This window comes from Coffea arabica, chromosome 6c (genome assembly GCF_036785885.1).
Source record: "Coffea arabica cultivar ET-39 chromosome 6c, Coffea Arabica ET-39 HiFi, whole genome shotgun sequence".
NCBI classification, from domain to species: domain Eukaryota; kingdom Viridiplantae; phylum Streptophyta; class Magnoliopsida; order Gentianales; family Rubiaceae; genus Coffea; species Coffea arabica.
This window is the reverse complement of record NC_092320.1, coordinates 63,003,687-63,024,926: the sequence shown is the minus strand read 5'-3', so window position 1 is coordinate 63,024,926 and position 21,240 is coordinate 63,003,687. Positions and strand designations below refer to the sequence as shown.

The window sequence follows — 21,240 nt, the reverse complement described above, 5'->3', positions numbered from 1 at the left end:
ATTTGCAACTACATATAAAAGACATAACTAACTCTATAATGCTATTAAATTATTAGTATTAGCATCTAAATTTGGGTAAAAAGAAATTAATCTTTTTATTTTAGATGACGAGGTGAAAGCAAGAGTATTGGTGCAGAAAATATGCAAGTCTTAGTCAACAGATCAATCACAAAAGGCATTAATAGTTTTGTCTGAACACAAGATCCAACAAAATAAAGTCAATCAGAAATTTCTTCTATTTCTCTTGCTCATAAAACTTATCTATGCAAATTATCTAAGGTTGTCTGTCCTGACCATTGTCAAGTGATATCAATCACAAAAACTAGCTCAATCTTAGGATAGCAATTGATGCTATTTTTTGTTATTGTAATTATATGGTTGCTAATTTGAGATGGAATAATCATTTTTTTGCTTTTATTAGTTAATCTTATTTATTTGGGTTAATTACATTTATCTCCCATGAGGTTTGACCATATTACCAATCAATTCCTGTAATTTGTCCAAATAACGGTCTCACCCTTTGAATGATCAAACATTTAACAAAAACCCCCTTAATGCCGAAAATGCCTTTATTGAGGCCATGTTGCATTAAAAAAGAACATAGTTTTATTTTATTAATCCTGAAGCAATCCAAAAAAATGGAAAAAGTTTTTGCTTATTATTTTATAAAAACAATATCTTTGCTTCCATAAATAGTTTTAAATCAATAATTATTTTAAATCTTAAAAATGAATATTAAAAATTAGATAAATTGAAAGAAAAATAAAAAAAAAGAAATTATTTAAATTCCTAGAGTATGGTTCAAATTGAGGAAAACATGTCTTGTGCTCTCCGCAACATGCCTTGAACCACAAATTCGAACCATACTTGAGGATTTAAAATAATTGCTTCTTTTTTATTTTTCTTTCAATTTATCTAATTTTTAATATTCATTTTTAAGATTTAAAATAATTATTAATTCAAAACTATTTATGGAAGTAAATATATGATTTTTATAAAATAATAAGCAAAAATTTTTTCTATTTTTTTGGATTACTTGAAGGTTAATAAATAAAAATATGTTCTTTTTTTAATGCAATATGGTCTCAAAAAGGGCATTTTCGGCATTAAGGGGGTTTTTGTTAAATGTTTGATCATTCAAAGGGTGAGACCGTTATTTGGATAAATTATAGGGATTGATTAGTAATATGGTCAAACCTCAGGGGAGGTAAATGTAATTAACCCTATTTATTTAGTGCCCTAACCATTATTTTTGTCAAATATCTATTTGTAATAATGCATAATGTTTTAGGGCAAAGTAGTACTTTCACTATATCTTATGTAAGTAAGGGGTTCAAATTTCTAATAAGGGAGGTTAATATAATTTTTAAAACTTCAGGGAGGGCCAGTGAAAGTGTCAGAAACCTCAGGGGAGGTTTCTAAAATTATCCCAAAAAAAAAAAAAAAGAGCGGGGGTAAGCATGTACTGCTAGTAATAGTAGTAGGTATGTATACCTGGTATCTACTATGGTGGGTGCGTATGCAATAATGCAATGTGTCGTTGGGGTCCCGAGAGAAAAATGCGGTTGACATCAGACGCAATACAGAGAAAAAGAAGAGACCGTTGCGAAACTTCCAACATCCAAGGCGACAGGAAAAAACACAAAAAAGGAGAAAGCTAAGACGAGAGAGTGGCCTGACTGGGATGTGATTGATTGGGCATTGGGAGGGGGTCATTCGGGCAGAGCAGCAGCGGAAGATCATTAGATTTCCCTCAAAAGAAAACAAAGAAACCACAGGGGAGGGGTCATTTTGCCAACCGGGGGGGTTGGGTCGGTGGAACGAACCACTGAGAGAGAGAGATTTGTTGGTTGGATATTTGTTGTTGTTCTTCTTCTTCCTTCAATCTCCCGAGAATCTCCAAATCCCTCCCGTATGCATTTACCACTGCTAGCCCGCTTTCCCTCAATCTGACGCTCTATTCACCCATGCCAAGACTTTTTGTTTTGCATGTAAACTTATCAACCAATAGATATATCATTTTTTTCCTACATATGTATATTTTGTTTAATCTTTGATTCTAGAAGAAGAGGGGAGATCTGATCATCCGGACAGATCACCTCCCCACTCCCGGCCCCCCCAAAGAAAAGGCCCCAGAGACCGGGACGATATTCTGTGTCATGACTGCAGCACCACCTTCCATGCACGAGCATGACCACCACCCTCCGTCTGCCAAACCCAAGAAAAGGCTTTATCAAGTATGGAAGGGCCGAAATGTAAGATAATATGATCCCCCTTGTTTAGCTGTTTCATTTCATCTCTCCCCCCCAACCCCACAAAAAAAAAAAAAAAACACCATCTACATCGCACGTTCAATGTTTTCATCTGTCATTTCTACTCTCTATCTGCAATAGTTTGATCATTAGTTCGAAACAATCTTTCTGATGCTTGAAATCCCTTTGATAATTTGTTATCCTACAGTGCCGTTCGAGGAAAGGTTCAGTAAAGCACTAGTAATCTGCCCAATCTTTTCTTCAGTGTTCATTGACTTGCTGTCCAATTCATGCGTAACTGTTTCGTTCACATTTGCACGTTTTATTACAGTGCTTAGAATTGCCATCACTTGGCTTCCCGCCACAGATGAAATTCTGAATCAAGTTCTTATGTTTTGCAATACTCTGCATTTCCATTAGTCCTTTTTTCTATTGGCATAAGGAGAACCTGTCCCTTGCCTCGTGCTTCTTTCTCTTCCGCTTCCTTTTCTCCTTGCCCACCCCCCCCCCCCCCCCCTCTCTTCAAAAAAAAAAAAAAAAAAAAAAAAGCTTCCTCACGCCAAACCTTTTTTTAGGTGCTATTTTTCTCTTCCTCTCAGCATTTAGAGCTTATATTAATAGGCACAATCCAGTTAGTTGGTGATAAGCTGTCTTCTGTGTAAACAAATACTAAACAGATTGTCACTTTAAGGGATGGTACGTTTTGATTCAGATTGTTTGTTATTGTCTTCATAAGCCTTGAAACGCCATAGCACCTTCTACTCTACTATTTTTAAATGTCTAAAGATACATCTCTTGCACTAGTGAAAATTAAGCTGCTCTCGATATTAGTTCTAAAGTAGCAAAATAGTTATATTGTAGTTTGTCTTTTTACTCAGTTCTCTTTCTTATCTCAGATGTACCCCCTCCATGCTTTCATGAAATTTTTGCATTCTCAGAGGGGGGAAAAAGTTGAACAAACATTTGCCATTCTGCACATTATCATGTCGTCTTGTTCTGATTTCAGAAATTCTTGTGTGGAGGGAGATTTATCTTTGGTCCTGATGGGTCATCAGTTCTTTTATCTACCTTCCTGATTGGGGCTCCTGCATTGACCTTCTGTATGAAAATGCTTCTGAGGTTGTCAGAAGTTGATGATGTTTATGGGCATATTGTGCTTCTTGTGGGATTCATCCTTACAGTACTGGTAGGCTGAATCATAGTGTCATTTTGCGTAAAGTATATTATGTCACACGGACCCCAAACTAAACTAATCCCACTTATACAGGATTTGACTTTTCTCTTCATGACATCTGGAACAAATCCTGGAATAGTTCCTAGGAACTCCAGGCCTCCTGAATTAGAGGATCAATTTTCCTCCTCTTCAGCATCTATGGAGTGGATAAGTAGTGCAACTCCCGATATAAAATTACCAAGAACAAAGGATGTGCTCGTCCATGGTCAGACTGTTAAAGTCAAGTACTGTGACACTTGTTTACTATATCGCCCACCACGTGCTTCACATTGCTCAATTTGCAACAACTGTGTTGAGAGGTTCGATCACCACTGTCCATGGGTGGGTCAGTGTATTGGGATTGTAAGTTGTGCACCTTAAACTTTTGACATTGATGGTTAAGATGCATTTACTTGCCTTGCAAATATTTAATCCATCATTCTAAAGTACATCTTTTTCTCGTTTAGCTTTTCCATTCCAATAACATTAGATTGATGGTTAGTTGTCCTTTTAGAGTGGTCATTTTGGTTAAACTCTTTTTTTCTCTTTGTAACTACAATGGCAGTGGCAGTAAGGAGTACTAATCATGATTGTGATAGGCTTTCGATTGTCTAGCTTTTTTGATGGTTCATTGTATTGTTGAGTGGTCATTTGGTGAAACTCTTTTTTTTTTTTTTTTTTTTTCTGTGTAACTACCTTGGCAGTGGCAGTAAGGAGTTAATCATGATTGTGATAGGTTTCCAAGTGTCTAGCTCTTTAGTTTTGATTGAACCCTCTGGCAGATCTTACTTGACCTTATTTTCGTGTAGAACTAGAATATGTTAGGAATAATTGGTTCTGTCCATAGCTATTTCCAGAAGGAAGAGATAAGTGATTTGCATTGATTAGGAATAACTCATCTCAACTTTTCACAGTTACTAAGATAAACTAGAATATGGAAGGCAAATAAATATGGTCCTCTCGCATGGATTTGTGCTTTCAACCATTTAATTATTTAATAATTTAGTAGTTGGGCAACAGGAACATTATCTTCACATTGTTTGGATTCAAGTCAATAGTGAAGAAGTTTAAGCTGATCAGTCCTCCAAGCTTGAAATAAATGCTCTAGAGTTATCATTTTCACATACTTAATCATGCAATTTCCTAGAATTATTCTTACAATTTGAATTTTTATTCATGTATCAAGAAAATTAGTAATTTACTAACTTGATTATATTCCATTATACATTAAGAGTATTATCTTCTTTGTAATTTGTACTTATTTAGTTCAACATACTAAAAACATGTATACTTTCAAATTATTTCCTCTTCATGCAATTAGGGTGCTTTCATCAAGTCCAATTAATCAAATGCCTTAGGTATTTGAGAGGGAACTAATGCATTCGAAGAAGTTCTGAATCCGCTTGAATATGATTTGTAGCCATTTCTTAAAAGACAGAGAAGCAAGTATTAAAACGTGTTCAGAAGTGCACCTTACTAGTAAGAGTGTTCACCAGGGATATTACATTTCAATGGAAGTTTTTTGCCTTTTAACAAAGCAGTCATACACTTTTTGCTGTCAAGACTTCAAGATCTTTTGACACTAATCATGGGATTCTTTCACTTTTTGAAAGTGTAGAGATTCAAATTGTTGCAGGAAACTAGAATGTGCTTTTATGGTTCAAAATGCTACTTGCACTGTGAAACATTGATTGAGAAGTAACAGATAGCACAAGAAACAAGTGAACTTTGCATGCTTATTTTACCAGAAGAAACCGGTTGGATGGACGTGGATTCATTCATCAAATATAGGACGTGTTTTTTTCCTCCTACATTATCTTACACTGTTGTTGACTTGCTTTGTTGCTTTACCAAGCACCTGACTTGCTTTGTTTTTCCCCCTAATTTTTCATTTTCTGATGTACCATTGAACAAGAATTTTCTCAAATTTTTTAAGACATTTGATTCTTCCCTAACATTATAGTGCTGTCTTCTTCTGTTCTTGGATGTAATTAACCTGCCAATTGAATGTTGACTTGGTTGCAGCGTAATTATCGGTGCTTCATCCTGTTCATTACAACTTCCACAACTTTGTGCACATATGTCTTCACCTTTTCGTTGTTGAACATTATTAAGCAACCAGGAAGCATTTGGCGGAGCATGTCAGAGGATATCATATCAGTCATTCTAATAGTATATTGCTTTATTGCTGTCTGGTTCGTTGGTGGACTTAGTGTTTTCCACTTTTATCTTATGTCCACTAATCAGGTTTTGCTCTAACCTCTTTAACTATATGTTCTTTTGAACTAAGGATAGTCATAGTCGAGTATTATCTGCTTCGAGTCAAAGTGCTACTATGACAATTGAACCTTATTTTCTTGACATGCATTAGTGGTGATACATATTGTTGTATCTCTCTATATAGGCAGAAGTCCTTGTCTTTGTTAGGAACGACATATATTTTGCACTTGTGTATAGCTTTTATCCTCTGCTAAACTATCTGGATTAAGCCTCTTATGAAAGTTAAATGGTTAATTATCTTCAACAAGTATCTCTATATGCTCTAATTTGATAGATTATTTGTTTATTGCTTTTTATTGTCCTAAATGGCTGATGTTTTATAGCTTACAGTTGGGTCTATTTGATGCATTTCTTTTGTTGTGTTTTCTATTTATGCATCAAGATTTCTGAACCACATGTTTATTTTTAAAGAAGAGAATGCATTGCATTCAAGATTCTAACTGTAAAATGAAGAAAAGGAATTTAATGTATAACTGTGTAATTTTGGATATAGATAATACTCGTATTTGGTTTGTTTTCATATCTGAAATTGTTAAATGGATGTTGAAAGACTAGACTGGATAATGCTTAAAAAGATTGTTTTCCAGAAAAGGGAAGGAAAATTGTTTGAACGTGTTCAACTTCTACCATTGAAAGCACCAATTAGACAGTGACCAAGTGCAAATGTCGAGAATGAGGAATATAAAAAGTATTGTAGAGTGAGGCAATTAAAAACACTGATTGATGTGGGTTGAGAAAGAATTAAAAAACACTGACTGATGTGGATTGAGAGGTATTGTGGAGTGAGGCAATTAAAAAACACTGATTGATGTGGGTTGAGAAAGAATTAAAAAACACTGATTGATGTGGATTGAGAAGTATTGTGGAGTAAGGCATTTAAAAACACTCATTGATTTCCTGGAAAGAATAGCCAGTTCCTTCAGATATAAGAAAGCACATGCAAGTGATGGGAGCAAGAAGTTCATTGTATACACACTGTCCACTAAGTCCACACTCCTGAATGCTCTATGACTCCTGCGAAAGGAAGCAAGCTAGGATAGTGCTTTCAAGGCCAAAGGAAATCTCATATGTACATTGAACTTAGGTTGGAAAAAAAGACCATCTCCATTGTTGGCATGATTAGTTTGTCATTTCGATCAGTGGGAATGGTTCTAGTATTAGGCTAATGATGTTTTGAGCTATGGGACATGGTACCATTCCAGAAGAGAATCACAAGAATGCTTTTAGATTTTAGCAGCTCAGCAACAGTTAAAAGTAAAGAAACTGCAACCGAGGGGGGAAATGCATGAGGTTTTATGTTGTTCATGTTAGGATTTGTTGCTAAGAAACAGCAGGCCTTTTTCCTGTTTCATTCTCTTGTGACTTTAATTTTCCTTTAGTCTTGAATTGTGTTTTGGTATTGTTATTTCTTGAAGAAATGACATTTTTAATGTCAGTGAACACTCCCACTTTCTAATTAATCTACGTCTACATTTGTGTTATATCTTAAAAGCCAAATTCACTTTTAGCTGTATGGATGGCATGTCTTTGAGATACAGTACTACTTTCTCTAACTATGCCCAGTATCAATATGTTCTTCTCCATTGAAGAAGAAAATGAATGTGTGCATTAGGTCTGATTCAGGTTTGTTAACAGACCACATATGAGAACTTCCGTTACCGCTATGATAAGAAGGAAAACCCGTTCAATCGGGGAATAATCAGGAACTTGAGAGAAATCTTTCTCTCTAGGGCTCCACCAGCGCTAGTGAATTTTCGAGAATGGGTGGTGACTGAAGAAGATGATACATACAGGGGATCCATATCTCATAAATTTTGTGGGGATACTATCAATCCTAAGGCCATCATTGACATAGAAATGGGAGGTAAACTTAGCAAGGATAGCCCTTTCCCTCTTCCAGACATTCTGGAGAAGATTGATTATAATGGCATTAGTGATAGCTTGAAGAAGGAGGGAGGTGAAAATATTAAATTTGATTCCTTTCTCTTTGCTAATGCTCAAGAATTGAAAGACCCACAGTGGAGAGCCAGGAATGAAGAATGTTCCACAGATGATGATAGGTCTGACAACAGCTCCCAGAGGGCTTCATCAGCAGTTCTTCAAAGATAGAGGTATTCTGCTTCCCTTTTGTTTTTCAAAAATATTCACCACTTTCTTTGTATGCCTGATTGGTTTAAGATGCAATAAAGCAGTGTCATGAACAAACTAAATTCCTATCTTCATGCTCTGCTGAGGTCTCTCACCAGCAAAATTATATAATTTCTGCAATATTTTCCCCTGAGTGAGACCTTTGCTTAGCTTGTCTAGGCATTATTTACACCAGCCTAGCTATAGAGGAAAAGCTTGCTAATGTTCTTTGTCATCTAAGAGAATCTTACTATTTGGCATGTAATCTTTTTGATTCTTATGATCCAATAGTACTTACAGTCGACCTTTGTGGTATCATTTTTCAGGTATGAATGGATAATCTATGGGGGCAGGTGTAACTCGTCTCATATGATGGCTGTTTGTGAGAATGGCCAAGGCAAGTAGGGTTGCCTTCTTATTGGCTTATTGCCTTCTTGATGTGTGGGTGTAGGAGGGACAAAGTGCACGAGAAAGATGATGATGGAAAGCAGAAGGGGTACGTACGTAATAGTTGATTGTTTGGACTTCGTATAAAGGATGCTCTTATATGTTAAAAAAAAAAAAAAAAAGAGAAGTGAGGCCACCTTCTGGTAAACTGTTTGGTAACGACATGTTTTTATATTCTTTTTTCTTTCTTGTTCGTTTCGTTTTCCTTTTTTTCCTTTTTTTTTTTTTTACCTAGTTCTCAAACTTTTCTTTCTTCTTTTTCCCAAACATTATTTGAATTACATAAATTGTAACGCTTTCATTCATTAATAGAAATAAGAAAACGCCACCTAATTAGTGTAAATACCAAATATCATTTGCTCTTCTGAATGACCTCTAAATCAAAATGCTTTCGTTTCCATGATCTTATCAATTTAGCATCAATGATTTCGACTTGCATTAATTTGTTTTAATTTAATTTTTCAAGCAATTTAGGAGAATGGACATATTTTAGTCATGAATTTACATTTGCATGTATAATTATTAGGCGTGTATTTGATTGCAAGTCTAATTTTTTTTCAAACATTTTTTATGATTGATCGAATATAATCAAGAACTTAATTTCAATATTTTTGAAACTTATAGAAATATAAAATAGTTATGACATAATGCTCATATCAGCCAATTTTTAACGACGATCCAACCGATTGATCGCCAATCCCCAGTAGTTAAGCCGGGAGTCGCTGTCCGATCCGAGTTTAATAGAGGGAATAAATGTTGTCGGGTCCCGAATGAGAACGTAGCCTGAAGCTCTTGGGCTGGGCTGATATAGGTGCGTCCCCAGTGGTTATAAACAGGGAGCAAACTGATACATTAGGTTGGACCTGATACTAATGTAGAAGCTCATTCTGTTAGATTATTAGGTGGACGCAAAAGACTGTCGTATCGTACACCCAAAAAAAATTTTGTTTAAAAAAAAAAAAAAGAGGAAAATTTATTTGGAGCTAACTGCAAAGAAAATGTCCATTTCTGAACAAAGTACTAGTACCAGTAGAATTTGAAAGCAAAGGAAGGCTTGGAAGCTTTGTCTTGGAATCGAATAAATATGGATGATTGATATGGGCTGAGACGTGCTGTTGTACCTGTACCTACTTAACCATAAACTACTACTACTACTAAATCAAAGATGTTTTTTTTTTTTTTTTTAATGTAACGGCACATCTAATCTAATTTAATTTACTCCTATTCCTAATGAATTAAAATCAAAGATGCTTCATTTGGATTTTTTGAGTATCTACAGTACAGAACACAAGTTAACCAACCAACCCCACTCCCGCTGTTTTAGTTTTTTGTTTTATTTTTCTTAGGATATACTCCCTCCATCCAATTTATTTAGTCGTATTTGGAAAATTCAATTTTTTAATAATAGTGATTTGATTGTGATGTTTGTGCTTCTTTTTCTAATATTATTCCCATAAATTCAAGATTTAAATTTGAACGGTAACATGTATATGATTAGAAAGAAGAGCGGTATTGGAAAGAAAGACTAAAATGTACTTTGATTTTTTTCAACATGATAACTGTTTTGGAATATCCCGAAATGGAAAGTATGACATTTTCAATTGGACGAAAAGAATACTACTAAGATAAATGAATAAGAGCGCCTCTTTCCCTTTTAAAATCCAAATAGTTGTTGGAAGTGGTTTTGTTCTGAGACATGAAATTCATCGTCTGAACGCGACATTATTAATTAACATCTATAGGAGAGACAGGGAGAGAAAGAACAAACGACTAGCCTTTGGACTGGTAGCACCCATTTGCCGTATTAGAAGTGATTCTGTTTAAAAAAATTCAGACGGATGCGTAGTCCACTCGTCTAGTTCGATGGTGATTCAATCTTCTCTGAGTTACCTTTGACCTCTTCGAGTCCTTCCCTCCCCTTAGCATAGGATAATTTATCGTATCGACAAATATAGAGAGAGAGAGAGAGCAGGAGCAAGATGAAACTGACGAAGTTGAACTTGACACACGTTAATAAAAGAAAAATGATGGCGTGCCAGCACGTTGGCCGGTCGAACCCAACAACCCGCTCACACACATAAATCAAATGTTTTGCCTTGTTCTGTGGAGATGATGACTGATGATCAAATTAAGTAGTGCTATCTACCTTCGGCGATGGAGTACTACCAACCTTTTTTAATATAATAATAAATACTTAGTAAACTAATGTATCCAAATAATATATTTAAAAATATTTAAATACTTTTTTTTTATATTAAAATTTTTATTAGGTACCAACATATTTTTTAATAAATGACCGTAATTTAAAACCGGCCTAGAGAATATAAATACATTGGGCCTCCATCAGAAATTAGGCCTTCCATCCCACTCCCACTTGGGCTCTACAAAAAGACCGGTCAAACCTTTTTTCAATTGAAATTAATCAAGAGAATGTGATTATATAATTAACTAGTGTGATCAAATTAGTACTCTTGTTTCTAGTAGGAGTAAACCAATCTAAAATTTTTAGTTAGGGGCAAAAATTTTAATTTTATTAATAAAATGGATAAATTAGTCCAAAACTTAGTGATTTCATTATTTATAAAATAGGCAAATTTGTCAAAACATAAATTTTTTTTTATTAGTAGGGGTAGGGGTAAATTTATCCAAAACTTAAGTTATTTTATTAATATGGGCAAATGATTACAAAGTTTAATTTTGTTAATAGCATTGGTAAATCAATCCAAAAATGAATTTATACCATTCATATAGGCAAATTTATCCAAAAGTTAATTTTTTTTATTAGTAGAGGCAAAGTTATTCAAAAATTTGCTACGGTAAATTAGTCCAAAACTCAAGTAATGTTATATGAGAGAATAGTTTTGTATTGACATTATCCTACTAAAACGTAAATGAACTTAAATCGTTATCATCCAACCTCTTTTTCATTCAGAATAACTCATACCTTCTCCCCATGAAATGAAATTATTATATCTCCGTAAAGAAAATTAATTCGATTAGATGGGATACATCATGCCAAGGTATAAAAACACTCTATTAAATATGCAACGCAATGACATAGAATTAGTAATCTAATCCCGCGTCATTCCTTTCTTTTTAAGGGGAAGTCTACAACTATATAGGCTAATAGACTAGAGCTGGTAAATTGGGAACACCGATACAACTGGCATTGGGGAATATTTGGTTTCGTTGGGTGCCAGCCTAGAAGACATTTTCCCCCACGTAGACGTAGTACATGACTGCATATGGAGGATTAAAGGAACGAGAGGGATAAGACAGGAGCATGGGAGCTGGGGCGAGAAAGAATATGTAGCACTGTAATATACATACACAGATATTTCTAATTTTGTTTTGAAGTTTCCTGGGAAATTCCGTCCAGAAGGCAAAATCAAAGACAAGGAAGGTAAGCGAAAGGAAGGCAGCTGGATTTTGATCAATCCCAGCAACATTTCCTCCCCAACTCTCCCATTCTCTGCCAGGCCAGCCATCACCATCACCATCATCTGTGGAAACAAAAGACTTGCCCAATGCATCATATTGATGCACTGCCATCATCACACGCAATGCGTCCAATGCCTTTCTAGAAGAATCTCCAGACAATTACACACATGACGGCCGCTCCTCCCAGGAATTCGGAACCCATCATTCTCGTCTGCCTGCCCAGCCCTGTTTCTTGTCGCCCACTCCAATTGATCAAGGAAAAAACTCCATGATTCTTAACCTCTCCACTTTTCTGATTTGTTAGATTGATTCTGCCGTCTTCCTCTCGAGTGGTATACTAATCCCCGTGACAGAAGGTTTGCGTATTTATCGTCATGATGGCCCAACAAAAACCCAGACCAAGAAAGAGGCTTTATCAAGTTTGGAAGGGGAACAATGTAAGTTTGCTGCTGCTACTCTTCATCTATCTATGCATGCGTCGTCTCTCTTGTTTCTCAACTGCTGGACTCATTCCATTATGATCGGAGCTTCTCATTTCACTGATTGTTCTAGTGTAGTTTATATATTCATCCCTTTTCCCAGTTGAATGCGTGTAACATTACTTGTGTACACCACCTAATCTGGTATTTTCATTTACTCCTTAGCTACCATAACTCTGTCGGAGCATGTAGCTGCTTATTTTTTTCGCTTTTACGGTCGGTGGTTGTTAGGTTATGAGCCTTAACCGTTTATTAAACCAAAGTTCAAATTTTTATTACTTAAAATTTAAATTCACTTCTGTTTCGCATATGCCCCTTTCATCATCAACTCCTAATTCATGCACAAGACCTCGGATGTCTCTGTTTCAGGACAAATACTAGTCATACATCTTTTGTATTTTATTCCGTTGTTGATCCTTTCTCTTTATCAATCACTCACTCCCAAATGTGGAGCCAACGGTGATATGTCAATCTTTCCGGTGATTGGTAGTGCATGTTGCATCTCATCCTCCCATTCCGATGGCAAACTACATCGACTTCACTAAGATTCAAATAGTTAATTACATGCTTCTCACCACTCTGGCTGTCATATTTTCCTTATGTTCCTTATGTTCTCAGAGATTCTTCTGTGGAGGAAGATTAATCTTTGGGCCAGAAGTGGCATCTTTGCTGGTATCGACGGCCCTGATCGCAGTCCCTGCAATTGCATTTTGTATCAAAGTTTACTTCATTATTAGACATCACATTAAAGAAGGCAAACCCGACATTTCTTGGTATCCCGTGCTTGTCATAGGATCACTTCTCACCTTGCTGGTAAGTGCATGTGATCACCAGCAGGATTTGCTAGTATTTACTTCTACTCTTTACAGTATACATCTACCTCTTTGCATTTTGTCATGTTTGGAGCATGGGTGTTATTTCACATGACAATGTAGCTATCTATATTCATTCTCCAAATAAAAAGAAAGAGATGAATATGTGGAGAGCTCGGGTCTTGGGCACCTTGGACTTGCACTCCTAAGAGTGGGACATTGTTGTGCTGACAATTTCTTAATCCCTCGTGCAGGACATAACTTTTCTCTTCTTAACCTCGAGTAGAGATCCTGGAATTGTCCCTAGAAATTCTTCGCCACCTGAATCAGCTGAAGCATATGATCTGAACACTCCTTCCATGGAGTGGGTTAGTGGCAGAACTCCTCATTTGAAACTGCCCCGATCAATGGATGTGATCGTGAATGGGCATGCAGTCAAGGTCAAATACTGTGACACTTGCCTACTTTATCGACCTCCCCGTGCATCTCACTGCTCCATCTGCAACAACTGTGTCCAGAGATTTGATCATCACTGTCCTTGGGTTGGTCAATGCATTGGACTTGTAAGTATTGAGCTTGCCTTATTTTTCCCAAGATCTAATCCAGAAACTGTCCATGAGGGTCAGCCATTTCTGCTTGTTTCTTTTTAGGATCATCAACTTTATTAGATATGTTAGAGTTCTATATAGTGCTCGTACTGAGGTTCCAATCAAGTATATGCGAGTTCTAGAAGTTTACCTTTACTTGTATATGTGATGCAACCAATTACCAATTTCAAATGAAAAATGTGAATGTTTAATATGAAGTTCTTTTAAAGATCCACTGGTCACTTGTTAAAAACTTTTCTTGAAGTATCCTGGAAGTAACCCCATGTTAGGCGTGTGGGACTTTTCTCTCCTCTCTCCTGCCTTGAAGTTCCTTAACCCCCCCCCCCACCCAAGCCCCCCAACCCCAACCAAAAAAACTCTTGTAATAGGTGACAAACCCTTTCCTGTTGATGTTTTTGCAGCGCAATTACCGTTTCTTTTACATGTTTATATCAACATCAACCGTCTTATGCCTATATGTATTTGGGTTCTCTTGGATCAACATTCTGCGAAGTAAAGGCAGTATCTGGAGGGCTATTTCACAAGACATATTATCAGATTTTCTAATTGTGTACTGCTTCATTGCCATGTGGTTTGTCGGTGGCCTTTCAGTTTTCCATTTCTATCTGATCAGCACAAACCAGGTGATCATTCTCCTCCAGATATTTATAATATGTATAACATGTATCACACTTGGTCAAAAGCATAGATTCTCTGCATAATGGTTTATAGTTCAGTGAAAATTCAACTACATCTATAAAAGAGTCCATGCCATAGAAAATGGTAATAAATAGGAATGCTGAAAACTTGGTTGCCAAAGAGTGTGCCACAAAATAGTAGTTCTAGGAAAAAAATGATGAAATCTAGAGTTTGGAACTTATAACTGTAACACCTATGGCACTATGCCTTGCATTTGCAGCAAATTTTGCCATTTGTGTGAAATTTGTTGTGCTATTATACTTATTACTCAGCTTTCAAGACACTAAAATCTCTCTGTCAATATGACAGCAACATGGAGGATGTCTGAAAGATGAGAAACATATTCCAAAGCAAGCTATCATTATCCTGCTTAATATCCGATTTTTCGTCTATATATCTGCATGAGTTTTTAGCACAGGAACAATGTATTCTGAACAAAGAATTCAAAAATCTTTGACTTATCTAAGAATTTTTTTTTATTCAAATGATTTCAGATGTTAAATACCACCATTTTCAAGAAATCAATTAGATCTGACTTATGGAATCAATTGCAACAAAGTTTAAAAGTTTGGTTGGCCTGTGTATAAACTTGAACTGAATATGCATTCAGCAATTAACTTCCTGAACGTTTAACAACTTGGTCAATCTTATCAAAACTTTTCCATATGGCATTTGTCATCAGAAGGTTAGAGTCTGTGTTCTCCAGGTTTCATTATGTCAGTGTAACATTAGTTACTGGGTAGAAGACATCTATCCTCAATTGCAAATTCAGACAAGAATTTTACTTTATGGGAGCAGTCTGTCGTGATAATGTTTATCTCTGTCAAGGATGGTAAATAAAAAGAATAGATCCAAGTTACTTTTTTGTATTGCATCTAACATTAGTTATTAACCAATGAAAATGAGACAAGTTAACATACACCCTCATTGTTTCATTGAGCAACCTGTGCTAATGTGATGATAAATAAAAAGAATAGGAAAAATTTTCAGGATGCTTGCATTAGTTAAATGATGAAGATTTACTTTCCACAGAGAAAACTGAAGTCACAATCCTTATCCTCGACACACCTCATTTGATGCAACTAGAGCAAAATCTTTTGCGCTTGGCAAATGCCCACGAGAAAATGTTTACAGTGTTCTGTCAAGAGGTCTGTTAGGAATTTTGATGCAGGGATGCATCATTCTACACCATTAGCAGGAAAGTTTTAAAATTTTCAATACATCAATTTAAACATATAAACTAGTTCATGCTCTCAATGGGGTGCCCCCTTTTTGACACGAAAATATCCAATCCTCCTCGCAAAGGGAAGAAGTTTGCTACCCCAAACTAATTCTGCTTCTACAGTGGAGGCATTCTCAGATAGATTTTTAATTTGCTTCCTACTTCTTTTGGTAAATTGTGAATTTAAATCTCATGCAAGTCTTTAAACTGCTGCTCTTATATTGCAGACAACATACGAGAACTTCAGGTATAGATATGATAGGAGGGAGAATCCATATAACAAGGGAATATTTAGTAATTTCAAAGAAGTTTTCTTCTCGAAGATCCCAGCTTCAGCGATTGATTTCCAGGGACTAGTTTTGGAGGATGAGCATTTGGTGGTAGAGCCTACAAATTTGGATGATGTAGAAGGAGTTACAAGTTCAAAAGAGAAAATTGATATTGAGATGGGAACTAAGCTTGTAGAAGAGGGTGGCATCTCAATTCCTGAAATTGTGCGAAACTTGAGTTTTGATCACTTTGAGGATGATATCAGGAGCAAGGAGAGGGAACTCAATGGTTCTGATCCTTCAATATTTGTTCCTGAGCAAGAGTCAAAAGATTCTCCAAGGAGATCAACAAGAAGAGATGAAAAGGCTGATCCTGAACCACATTTGTTTCTTGTCGAACAAGAACTAATAGACTCTCCCAGAAGCTCCACAGCGAATAATGGGGTTAACGGGAAGGACAACGTTGATGACGTATCTGGCTTCACTTAAAGCATGAGTGTACTAGCTATTCAAGTATAAAGCCAAGGTGACATTCTTGACTCTCTCTTTCCAATCCAAAATACTTTGACACGCTGCATTATGGACTAATTCGCTGATAATGCATTTTGAGTTTTGGAAAATGGCATATTGTAATAAAAAATATATGTATATTTTAATTATCTTGAATTGAGAGTTTCTAGATTGTTGCTATCCTAAATTGGAAATCTCTAGCAGCCAACTCATCTTCTGCTGAAAAATTCTAGAAAATAAGAAATTTAGCTTTGTGCCTTTGTTGAAAATTGAAAGGAAGCTCACCAAAGATGTTAGTAGTCGAAGGGCCTATTATTGAACAGAAAAAATTAGAGTTCAAGTTGCTAAGTGCCAACATAAAATTAAATGCCAAAACTTCATCTGAGAAGAGTGCTAAGTTGTATGTATGAACATTAAAGGATGACTTTAGTACCTTCTTATGTCGAGCTATATGATAGGATCACAGATAGTCAGCAGCATCGAGTTGGTTAGATATATTCGGACTTTACTTCCTAATACTTCCTTCTGCTTTACTACTTTTATGTTCATCCTTGACATGCATTTTGGGGCTGAATGAAGTGATAGAATTGCATATGCTATGCAGGTATTGCGAGCAAAAAATCCTTTGTCAAATATCAGTCAGTTGTTTAGACTGGATAATTCCTGTCTGTGAGAGCATCACTTGTTGCCTTCAGGAGGTTGCATCAGTTTTCAAAGCTTAAGGATTATCTGGATATTGATTGTTGCCAGATGGTAGCGTTTGATTTCTTTGAGATGGCTGCATGAGGTCCTCAAATTTCAGACATTGCCTTTGTGTTATTTCTAATGCCTGATCAGGATGATTAAGGGCTTTCAGATCATTTATAATTAAACTCTTAAATGCACAGAAACGGATGACAGGCACGCAAGCTTGAATACTGTAGTTAAGTTGCTGACTGACTTTGCATATATTCATTTTGTCTTCGCTGTTCGTTCCAGTTTACCTCTTTTATCTTTTATTTCTCCTTTCCTATGGTTCTCTGAAAGTTAGTTTGACAGAGATGGTAGAGGATTACTGGTATAGAAACGTTGTTTGAAGTTAGATCAAAATTTTCTTGTCGAAGTTTTTTATTGGGAAAGATCCTGTTTATTCAGGAACAATCTGCTCATGGGAGATGATGGCTGGATTTATAAAGTATTGACACTTTCCGAGAGACTCAAGCATTGGAAGCTGGAAATTTCAGCCTCAAATGCAACCGGTAGCAGGGGAAGATGTGACTCTATTGAGAGAATATCGGGATTTTCCATGGTGAAGGCCGGTCATCCGATAAGATCTTACAGCATGAATTCAAGAGAGCGGAAGGAAGGAGGCAGGGGTTGTATTTAACCACGCCACTTCTTAAAAATGAATCCTAAGAGGACAGCTTATGACGGTAGAACCCTCCTTTTCATAAAAATTACCAGAATGCGTGGGTTTTTTTTGCAAGTAAAACACCGGACAGGTTGGATTACGTCCTGCAGCTATATATTGCATGGTTGTCATTCATTCAACGCTGATGACAATGTATATATATGCTGTCAATATATTGCATAGTTATCATTTATCCAATGATGATAGTGTTTATACTGCCAGTGTAGGAAGGATTAATCCTATAAAATATATATATATATATATATATGTATATATATATTAATTTTCAAAGAAAAAACTGAAAGGGAATTTTCAAAAAAAAAAAAAACTGAAAAGGGTAACTATATAATATTTAAAACAAAAATTTGCATATGCTAGTAATTAGTAGTACTACTTTCCAAACAAGTAGTACTAGTAGATAGGGCTAGAAGAAGAGGATGGGATGAGTGGGAAAATCGAGGTTGACAGGTTATCCACCACACAAGACACAACGAGTCCAAGAAGGACTAGGGAGCCAAGTCAGCAAATGTAATGGTCCTTATGGAGCAGGAGGAGCAGTGGTACGTGATGAGATCCGACGTGTCAAAACCCACTTAAGCCCGTAGATTTCTACTGGATCAGAAGATGAGATTCAAAATCTTAAATAGTTTGTTTTGTCTTTTTGTTCCCTATGTGTAAATCAAGACAAGAATCGTGTGGTCGGAGTAGAATTTTACAGTCTCAGAATCGTCCTGTGGCTGGGTGGACAGTAGGATTCCTGTTCCCGACCTCCTTCCCTCCAACGTTACATTTGCTTATTTGCTCAGTGCTGATTGCAGACTGCAAAATTGCGTTGCCCTCCCGACCGTCTATCCATATTCCAAATTCCCAGCACTAAACTCTCTCTCTTTCACACACACACACTCCCTCCCTGGTGCCATTAAAATCATCATCAACAAATATGACAATGGCGGCAGCAGCAGCAGCAGACATGGCCCTAGTCAAGCCCATCTCAAAGTTCGCGGGCGCCACTCCCAGGAGGATGTCACTAATATACAACGACAACGACAATAACAAGAGTGGAAGTTTCAGCCGCCGCAGCAGGACCATGATCAGAATGATGTCCACCTCCGCCCCTACCGCTACCAGTGGCAGTGGTGCACCCCCGCGGCAAAGCAAGAAAGCCTCCAAACAGGGCATCAAGGAGACATTGCTGACCCCGAGATTCTACACCACCGACTTTGACGAGATGGAGACCCTCTTCAACACTGAGATCAACAAGAACCTGAACCAGGCCGAGTTTGAGGCCCTCCTCCAGGAGTTCAAGACCGACTACAACCAGACCCACTTTGTCCGCAACAAGGACTTCAAGGAAGCTGCCGATAAGATGCAGGGCCCTCTCCGCCAGATCTTTGTTGAGTTCTTGGAGAGGTCCTGCACCGCCGAGTTCTCTGGTTTCCTTCTCTACAAGGAGCTCGGAAGAAGGCTCAAGGTAAATGTATAGATATAAAGTATGTACCCGCCCCCCCCCCCCCCCTCCTGCCTCCTACTACTCACCACTTGTTTGTATTCCACCCATCTTTCTTGCTGCTCCTTGATTGATTGATTGGCGGTTTCTGAAGAAGAAATCACTTAGCATGCTATAGCTAGCCAGCCCATGGGAATGGGATGAAACTCAACGCAACAGTAATGACTGTTGCTGCTTCTGCAATTGTCTTTTTCAAGTATTCAATCACTCTTGCTGGCTGAACCTCTCCTTTAGTATATGCATCGTTTGCAGTGATAGAAGTAGCTTGTTGACTATCAAGTAATTTCGTCGTGCATTCGTCATTTACAAATCTCCTGGGGTACAAATTGAACACCTTCGCTGTTTATAAATCCTGATGTTCTTGACTTCTACGAGTTATCAATTGTTGCAGAAAACTAATCCTGTGGTGGCTGAGATTTTCTCTCTTATGTCTAGAGATGAAGCTCGCCATGCCGGGTATGATCTCTCTCTCTCACGCGCACGCGCACACACGTCTGCATAGCATGTCGTCACGAGTGCTGATGATTTTGTCGGAATTCGGTTGAACTTCTTGTGCAGGTTCTTGAATAAGGGTTTATCGGATTTCAATTTGGCACTGGACTTGGGATTCCTCACAAAAGCCAGAAAATACACATTTTTCAAGCCTAAATTCATTTTCTATGCCACTTACTTGTCTGAGAAAATTGGGTACTGGAGATACATAACCATTTACAGGCATCTTAAGGCCAACCCCGAGTATCAATGTTACCCCATCTTCAAATACTTCGAGAACTGGTGCCAGGATGAGAACCGCCATGGAGATTTCTTCTCTGCATTGATGAAGGCGCAGCCTCAGTTCCTTAACGATTGGAAAGCAAAGTTGTGGGCACGCTTCTTCTGCCTTTCGGTAATAACAATACTCCACCTGCTTTGTTAGACATTATTGATTGTTCTCCACAAAACAACAACCGGGTTCTTGCTCTCGTCCAGATTGTCTCCCCTCACATCGTTTCAATTACATAATGCAATGCAGGTTTATGTGACAATGTATCTCAATGATTGTCAAAGAACAGCTTTTTATGAAGGCATCGGACTCAACACAAAAGAATTTGACATGCATGTCATCATCGAGGTGAGCCTGCAATCTCAGTACTTAAATTTCTTACCCTTTTATTCCAGATAGCCAGCTGGTTGGATGCTAAAAATCTCAAACCTGAGGCGTTCGTTCATCTCCGCAGACGAACCGCACAACAGCTAGAATTTTCCCTGCTGTACTCGATGTTGAGAACCCTGAGTTTAAGATGAGGTTGGACCGGATGGTAGAGATCAACGAGAAACTGATTGCAGTTGGGGAGAGCGAAGACATTTCACTAGTGAAGAACTTGAAGAGGATTCCCCTTATTGCAGCTCTAGCTTCTGAGTTATTGGCAACATATCTTATGAAACCCATTGAATCTGGTTCTGTTGACATTGCAGAATTTGAGCCACAACTTGTTTATTAGTAAGCTCGCATCTTTTAGGTACAAAAGCTAGATGTTCTTGTTCAGTCTGCAGGGAGCACTGTACTGTTGTTCACCATTCTTTTTTTACCGTCACAGAACAAGAACACTACTGTAAAACTGAGGAAACTTGGTTATGCTGAACATATATGCTTTGTTCACCCATCTAATCACGTCTCCCATTCCAGAGATGTATTGAACCAGAAACTTCGTTGGGGTGAGGTGTCCTAAAACAGAGGTCACCTCAACGAGTCTGTATCAGATTATTTGTTGCTAAACATAGGAGAAGAGAAGAGAGGAGTAAACATCAAACGCCCATCTCTATACAACGTTATTCATTTAATTATGGTAATACAACGTTATTCCATCTGTAATCCTTTGTGAGGTTTTTATCTCCCCCCAGACATGTTAGAACAGAAATTTGGACAACCAAAAACGGAAGCTTTGAAAATGTGCAAAAAGACTAAGGCATCACTTGTATCACTAGTTTTACGTTTATGGAACTCACAGGGAAGCAAAAGGACATG

The 21,240-nt window shown here is 37.2% G+C and overlaps 3 protein-coding genes across 9 annotated transcripts; all 3 read left to right on the top strand.

The window, feature by feature from the left end:
- Positions 1–1,545: 1,545 nt before the first annotated feature.
- LOC113695245 (probable protein S-acyltransferase 3) lies at positions 1,546–8,572 on the top strand. Of its 3 annotated transcripts, XM_072054022.1 has the most exons (7): positions 1,546–2,255; positions 3,259–3,438; positions 3,520–3,828; positions 5,491–5,712; positions 7,381–7,609; positions 7,748–7,856; positions 8,199–8,572. In XM_072054022.1, the coding sequence occupies exons 1-6, from the start codon at positions 2,160–2,162 to the stop codon at positions 7,852–7,854; spliced, it is 1,143 nt and encodes a 380-aa protein (XP_071910123.1). In that variant the 5' UTR covers positions 1,546–2,159; the 3' UTR covers positions 7,855–7,856; positions 8,199–8,572. The 3 variants fall into 3 exon arrangements, with proteins under 3 accessions (XP_071910123.1, XP_027070065.1, XP_027070064.1); XM_027214263.2 differs by having other exon boundaries at positions 1,547–2,255; positions 7,381–7,856; XM_027214264.2 differs by lacking the exon at positions 5,491–5,712 and having other exon boundaries at positions 7,381–7,856.
- A 2,893-nt stretch (positions 8,573–11,465) lies between these two features.
- LOC113695243 (probable protein S-acyltransferase 1) lies at positions 11,466–18,667 on the top strand. 5 transcript variants are annotated; one of them, XR_011816294.1, is made up of 7 exons: positions 11,467–12,197; positions 12,858–13,052; positions 13,306–13,614; positions 14,061–14,282; positions 15,787–16,354; positions 16,943–17,125; positions 17,473–18,667. XR_011816294.1 is itself a non-coding variant. In XM_072054021.1 (6 exons), exons 1-5 carry the CDS (start codon positions 12,135–12,137, stop codon positions 16,315–16,317), a joined length of 1,320 nt encoding a protein of 439 aa, XP_071910122.1. In that variant the 5' UTR covers positions 11,466–12,134; the 3' UTR covers positions 16,318–16,354; positions 16,978–17,315. The 5 variants fall into 5 exon arrangements, 3 of the variants coding, with proteins under 3 accessions (XP_071910122.1, XP_027070062.1, XP_027070061.1); XR_003449547.2 differs by having other exon boundaries at positions 16,943–17,260; XM_072054021.1 differs by lacking the exon at positions 17,473–18,667 and having other exon boundaries at positions 11,466–12,197; positions 16,978–17,315.
- LOC113696085 (magnesium-protoporphyrin IX monomethyl ester [oxidative] cyclase, chloroplastic) lies at positions 18,445–20,883 on the top strand. Its single transcript, XM_027215420.2, has 5 exons — positions 18,445–19,199; positions 19,627–19,691; positions 19,794–20,121; positions 20,248–20,346; positions 20,453–20,883. The coding sequence occupies exons 1-5, from the start codon at positions 18,669–18,671 to the stop codon at positions 20,714–20,716; spliced, it is 1,287 nt and encodes a 428-aa protein (XP_027071221.2). The 5' UTR covers positions 18,445–18,668; the 3' UTR covers positions 20,717–20,883.
- Positions 20,884–21,240: the final 357 nt, after the last annotated feature.

Coding starts and splice junctions, on each gene's coding strand:
- LOC113695245 (XM_027214263.2), top strand. CDS start 2,160: ATGACTGCAGCACCACCTTCCATGCACGAGCATGACCACCACCCTCCG. Junction 3,829..5,490: donor TGGGTCAGTGTATTGGGATT/GTAAGTTGTGCA, acceptor ACTTGGTTGCAG/CGTAATTATCGGTGCTTCAT. Junction 5,713..7,380: donor ATCTTATGTCCACTAATCAG/GTTTTGCTCTAA, acceptor GTTTGTTAACAG/ACCACATATGAGAACTTCCG.
- LOC113695243 (XM_027214261.2), top strand. CDS start 12,135: ATGATGGCCCAACAAAAACCCAGACCAAGAAAGAGGCTTTATCAAGTT. Junction 13,615..14,060: donor TTGGTCAATGCATTGGACTT/GTAAGTATTGAG, acceptor ATGTTTTTGCAG/CGCAATTACCGTTTCTTTTA. Junction 14,283..15,786: donor ATCTGATCAGCACAAACCAG/GTGATCATTCTC, acceptor CTTATATTGCAG/ACAACATACGAGAACTTCAG.
- LOC113696085 (XM_027215420.2), top strand. CDS start 18,669: ATGACAATGGCGGCAGCAGCAGCAGCAGACATGGCCCTAGTCAAGCCC. Junction 19,200..19,626: donor AGCTCGGAAGAAGGCTCAAG/GTAAATGTATAG, acceptor CAATTGTTGCAG/AAAACTAATCCTGTGGTGGC. Junction 20,122..20,247: donor CACGCTTCTTCTGCCTTTCG/GTAATAACAATA, acceptor AATGCAATGCAG/GTTTATGTGACAATGTATCT.